The following is a 6312-nucleotide window of genomic DNA, read 5'->3' as shown; positions in this document are numbered from 1 at the left end:
GCTCGCCTTGAGCTGAAGAGCTGAGGGACAGCGCCCAGGCCCAGAGTTCAAGCCCCACGACTGACCAAAAAAAAAAGGTCGTGCCAGGCGCCCCAGCCTGCCTCACCATTCCCTCAGTGTCTTCACGATGTTCCTGATGTCCTGCTTCCGGATGTCCCGGCCAATGCAGAAATCCACTTCAAGCAGCTGCTTTCGCTGGTCCAATTTGCCTTGGATGATGTCCGTGTAGACAGCTTCGATGATGAGGTCCTCGAGTTCCCGGAGATTCCTCATCTCCAGGTCCTTCAGCAGCACAGAGTAGGGGATACACTGTGGAGAGGGTCATGTGACATCGTTACGGAAACCACCTGGTAAGCAGTAATGAAAATTCAGGTTATTACACAGAGCCAACAACTGCTCTGGGCTGGGGCAATGCAGGCCAGTGGTAATAATTAACACACAGTGACCATGAGACAGGTGAATGAACTGTGAGACCAAAGACCTCTTCCTGACTCTCTACATCCTGGACTCTACCCATCTCACACTTCCATACCTGGAGCATGCTCTTACAGATCCTAAACCCTCCTTCCAGAGGAAAGAGAAGCACTCTGCTGCCTTCTGGAAGCACGGAGACTGCAGAAAGTACCAGAATATCATAAACCTTCAACAGATCCTGGACAATGAAGAGGACTGGCTGCTTTCCAGAAGAATGACAGAAAAGAACTAAACCACCAGCACATCTTCCTACACATGGCCAGTGGAGATGGTCAGCCCACGAGCATTGTGAAGCTTGCTCCTGCTTCCTCAGACTCTTGGAACCAAAGCCAAATTCGCACCAACAGTTGTCTACTGGGCTGCATCAATGTTCTACATGACTCCAAGACAATAAAGTATCTAAATACGTAGGCTGGGTACAATGGCTTACACCTGTAATCCTGTTTGGGAAGCAGAGATCAGGAGTACAGTTCAAGGTCAACCAGGCAAAAAGCAGGACCCCATCTCAAAAACTAAGCTAGGCATGATGATAAACATCTGTGAGCCAAGCTATTTGGAGGCATAGAGGAGAAACTGTCTCTGAGGTCAGCCTTGAGCAAAAACATGAGCGCTTATCTAAAAAATAATTAAGGCAGCCAGGTGACGGTGGCTCATGCCTGTAATCCTAGCTACTCAGGAGGCTGAGATTTGAGGATCATGGTTCAAAGCCAGCCCAGGCAGTAAAGACTATGAGACTCTTATCTCCAATAAATGACCAGGAAACTGGAAGTGGCGCTGTGGCTCAAGTGGTAGAGTGCTAGCCTTGAGCTGAAGAGCTGAGGGACTGCACCCAGGATCAGAGTTCAAGCCCCACGACCAACCAAAAAAAAAAGGGCAAAACTGCGCTGGCGTGTTGTAAAGTGGCAGAGCACCTGCCTAGCAAGTGCAAGACCCTAAATTCAAACCCCAGTGCCACAAACAAATAAGCCATTTCCTGCAAATCCACTTCATATCACTACTACTTCAGAAATGACAGATCTAAATAAGCAACTGGACACTGAAGGCTCATGCCTGCAATCCCAGCTACTCAGGAGGCTGAGATCTGAGCAAGGTTTGAAGCTAGTCCGGCAGGAAAGCCCGTAACATCCTTATCTCCTATTAACCACCAAAAAAAAAAACAAGTGGAGCTGTGGTTCCAGTGGTAGAGTGCTTTTTCCGCATTGAGCAAAAAATCTCAAGGATAGTGCCCAGGCCCCAAGTTCAAGCCTCAGGACTCAGACATATGGATGGATATAGACACACACACACACACACACACACACACACACACACACACACACACACACACACACACACACACACACACACACACACACACACCATCTAACTAAATAAATACCCACCACTAGCCTGGGCACAGCACACTGTGCACTGAGTACTGGAGACACTGGTAACTTGCTATGAGATGTTTGCTGTTTGAAGTCTTTTTTTTTTTTAATTTTCTTTATTTTTGGTCGGTTGGGGGGCCTGAACTCTAGGCCTGGGCGCTGTCCCTCAGCTCTTCAGCTCAAGGCTAGCGCTCTACCACTTGAGCCACAGCGCCACTTCCAGCTTTTTCTGTGTATGTGGTGCTGAGAAATCGAACTCAGGGCCTCATGCATGCAAGGTAAGCACTCTACTACTGAGCCACCTTCCCAGTCCGAAGTAAGTCTTTAAACAGCAGCAAATGCTTTCCCTGCAGGAGCCCCACACCAGGCCAGAGCAGAAACCTGCTGGTGCAATCACTAGGGGACATGCTTCTTTTCCTGGGTGGAATGGGAATAAGTCTGTACACCATTTCTCTTTTTCCTTTGCCAAGTAAATGCCATGCATTTAGGAGATGACTACCATTATAGAGGGCAGTTCCCTCACTGATGCCAATGAGATACCCAACTCGGGGTTGGGAGAAAGACGGGAAAGGGCTGGGCACCATACCTTCATTCTCGAGGCCAAGCTCACGATGGTGAGGTGCTTCAGCTTGTTCTGCTGAGCTGGGCTCAGTTCTGGCAGGCTCTCCTTGTTGGCTGCTCAGTCCCACCCACCACAAAAATCAAGACACAAAATAAAGTTAGGATTTCTTTTATGGAGTGAGCTCACCCACTCCCCGCCACATCTACAAGGAAATCACTGTCAGGAATCTGCACTTTTCATCAGGCAAACGCTCCGTGAGCACCTCCTGCCTTATCTGGAAGATCACATGCTTCTCCCAAAGAAAACGTTCAGTCTCTACACACAAGGAGTTTAGGCTCCTCCTGAAAGCCAGGCGTGAGGAAACAAAATGCTCCAACAATCATGCTAATACAGTACTCCAAATCCTTTGCAAAGCCATGTGCCTTAAGCATGGCTTGTACAATGCATGCACTTTCTAAAGGGGAATCAAGAACAAGGGCTCATGGAGAACTGCAGCACATAACTTCCAGGGGCCTCAGCCACACAACTCAATGGCCCAGGACTTGTCCTCAGCCTACAAATGCTGTGGACAGGCAGGCCCATCAGAGACAGAGACTATTAGAAGAGGAAGGAAATGAAAGGAAAAGACAAAAAAGAGGGAAAGACGCATGAGAAGGGGAGGAGCAGAAGGCAGCAGACATACAGGAGATAAAAAGCAAAGCTTCATGGGAGAGATAGAGCTTGAGATGAGCCTGAAGGATGAGCCAAAGCAGCAATCACAGTAATGATCACAGCAGCAGCTGTGTACATAGTCTCTGGATTCCAAAAAGCTGAACCAAGCCCCAGGACTGAATTGACACTCACAAAAAAGTGCAAGGTTCCAGTGGTTCACATCTATAATCCTAGCTACTCAGGAAGCTGAGATCTGAGGATCAAGGTTGGAAGCCAGCCTTGGCAAAAAAAAAAAAAAAGTGACTAAGATTCTATCTCTAACCAGTCAAAAAGCTAGACAGAGGGCTGGAAGGTGGCTCAGTGGTAGAGTGCTTGTCTTGCATGCTTGAGGCCCTGGGTTTGATTCCTCAGCACCACATAAGCAGAAAAAGCCAGAAGTGGCACTGTGGCTCAAGTGGGAAAGTGCTAGCCTTGAGCTGAAGAGCTGAGGGACAGCGCCCAGGCCCAGAGTTCAGGCCCCACAACCGACAAAAAAAAAGCTGAACTAGAGGTATGGTTCAAGTGCAGGAGCTCCAGTCATGAGTGAAATAGCCAAGCAAGAGTACTAAGATCTGACTTCAAGCCTTGATATCATTATACAAGGCACACATAAACCACAACTAAGTCTAGGGACGTGGCTCAATTGTAGACTGGTACAGTAACAGAATGTTAAAAATGAGTATAAGGAGATTTGGTGGTCTATCTCTATAATCCCAGCAGCTGGGAGGCTAAGGAAGAAGGACTGTGAGTTCAAGGACAGGTTGGCTGCAAAGTGAGATCCAAAACCCAAAAAACAAAGGAAAGAAAGATAGAGGAGGGAAAGGAAGAGGAAGGAAGGAGGGAATAGGAAGAGAAAGAGGTAGGGAGGAAGGGGAATATTTAGTTTTTAACAGTACTGAGGTTTGAATTCAAGTCTTCATGCTTGCTTAGCTTGCTTGCTCAGCTGACATTCTACCTCTTGAGCCGTGACTCCAGCCTGGGTTTTTGCTGATTATTCTGGAGACAGTCTTGTGGAATTTTCTGCCTGGGCTAGCTTCTAACCTAGATACTTGGGCTCTCAGCCTCCTGAACAGCTGGATTACAGGAGGGAGCTACTTGTACCCAGCAAAAGAAACTATTTTGATAACAATGAAATATTTTACTAGTTGGTATGCTAACAGTTCATGTCATTGCTGAGTGCTTTATAAATACCAGTTCTCAGTAGCTCATCTGAGAAATAAACAGGACTCTATCTGTGGGTGGACATACAAGTCCCTATTTTAACCTACAGGAGATAAAAGGGGAAAGGGGAAACTTCTTTTGGGAGGTCACCTACAGAAACACAGTAGGATGAGAAACAACCAGGTCAAAAGTCTTCCCCTTGCCAGATGCCAGTGGCTCACACCTGTAATCCTAGCCACTCAGGAGTCTGAGATCTGAAGATCGAATTTGGAAGGCAGCCCAAACAGGAAAGCCTGTAGGACAATTAACCACCAAAAAACTGGAAGTGGAGTTGTGGCTCAAATGGTAGAGTGTTAGCCTTGAGCAAAAAAGCTTAGGGAAAGTACCCAAGCTCAAGATCCAGAACCAGCACACATACATGCATACATGCTTGTCCGTGCATACACACACTATATCTTCAACACTGATGAACCTCAGAACCAAGCAACAATGTAAAGAAAACATTTTGAAGGCTCTTAACCAACTCACCCATGTAATCAGGGTATGTTCCATAGGCAAACAGGTTCAGCAACTGCAAATAAGCAGCATTAGCCCCTTCCGCAAGCTGAGGAGAAAAAGCAAAGTTCACCTGAGAGCAGACATCTACAATGTTACACAGGACTGGTGAGCACATGCTGAAGACCCCCTGACTGTTTACTCCATACATTTCAGTGGCCTGTGAGGTCTCTTCCAGACGTTAGAGTCTTGGTGAACAAGATTGTTACAGTCTCAAAATGAGTCATTCTCCCTTGGGAAGATGAAAATGTTTTACACTAAATACAATATGCTCAAATAACATCTCTCTCTTCTTTCTCTAATTCTCTCTTCTCATGTTCTCTAGCACTCTGTCTGTCTCTGTCTCTGTGTCTCTCTCTGTATCTTTCTGTGTCTCTCTGTCTCTCTCTCCAGTGTACATGCACAGCACTCAGCACTGGAAGCAGTGCAGGTTTTCTCAGGATTCCCTTTGTATCCAAATCAAGACTGGCTGGACACCACTGACTCAGGCCCATAATCCTAACTACTCGATGAGGCTGACATCTGAAGACTGCAGTTCAAAGCCAGCCCAGGCAGGAAAATTCATGAGACTCTTATCTCCAATCAACTTCCAAAAAGCAAGAAATGGAGCTTTAGCTCAAGTAGTAGAGTCCTAGCCTTGAGAACAAAAGCTTAGAGACAGCACTCAAGCCCTGAGTTGAAGTTCCAGGACTTGCACAAGAAAGAAAAAAAAAAGATTGGAGCAGTCCTGTGTACAAGGTGTGATATTAACACAAACTGAGTTAAACTTAGTTCCACATTTCAGGACTACTGTGGACTATGAACCTTGGGAGAGATGTATGTGTATGATGGAAAAGTCAGGCTGGGTTAAGAAATAAGAGTATAAAACTTTCCAGGACCAGTGGCTCACATCTATCTTTACTCCTAGCTACTTAGGAGGCTGAGATCTGAGGATCATGGTCCCAAGCCACTCCAGGCAGGAAAGTTCATGAGATTCTTACCTCCAATTAAGTACCAAAAAAGCTAGAAGTGGCACTGTGACTCAAGCAGTAGATTGCTAGCCTTGAGCACAGAGAAGCTCAGGGACAGTGCCAAGGCCCTGCGTTCAAGCCCCAGGACTGGCAAAAAAAAAACTACTTTTTACTAATGCTGATGGCAAAGAGCCATCTGTAGAAGAAAACCCAAAAGCACCACTGTTTGATCTGGAAATGCCCTCCTGCCTACCTATACCTACCTACACTGCCTGCTTCTTAAACTGCAAACAAGCTGGTCCTCTTTCTTCCAACTTACCAAAACAGAAAGCCAAAACAGAATTAACAAGGGGAAGACACCAATGGCAAATCTACACAATTTTAGCTTGTTTTTAAAAAATAGCTAAAATTTGAGCCAGCGTGGGCAGGAAAGTCCATGAGATTCTTTTTTTTTTGGTCTGGTCATGGGGCCTGAACTCTGGGCCTGGGCGCTGTCCCTCAGCTCTTCAGCTCAAGGCTAGCGCTCTACCACTTGAGCCACAGCGCCACTTCC

At 46.5% G+C, this 6312-nt stretch overlaps 1 protein-coding gene across 1 annotated transcript in view; it reads right to left on the bottom strand.

The window, feature by feature from the left end:
- Positions 1-6312, bottom strand: part of Cops7b (COP9 signalosome subunit 7B) — a 45563-nt gene that overhangs the window by 22176 nt on the left and 17075 nt on the right. Inside the window, exons 2-4 of the mRNA XM_013012534.1 lie at positions 4783-4858; positions 2428-2516; positions 107-309 (exon numbers count right to left, since the gene is read on the bottom strand). Coding sequence (XP_012867988.1) covers positions 107-309; positions 2428-2516; positions 4783-4858 — 368 coding nt within the window. The remainder of the gene's footprint in view (positions 1-106; positions 310-2427; positions 2517-4782; positions 4859-6312) is intronic.

Source organism: Dipodomys ordii, unplaced genomic scaffold (genome assembly GCF_000151885.1).
Source record: "Dipodomys ordii isolate 6190 unplaced genomic scaffold, Dord_2.0 Scaffold1, whole genome shotgun sequence".
NCBI lineage: Eukaryota > Metazoa > Chordata > Mammalia > Rodentia > Heteromyidae > Dipodomys > Dipodomys ordii.
This window is presented reverse-complemented; position numbering and strand designations above follow the sequence as displayed.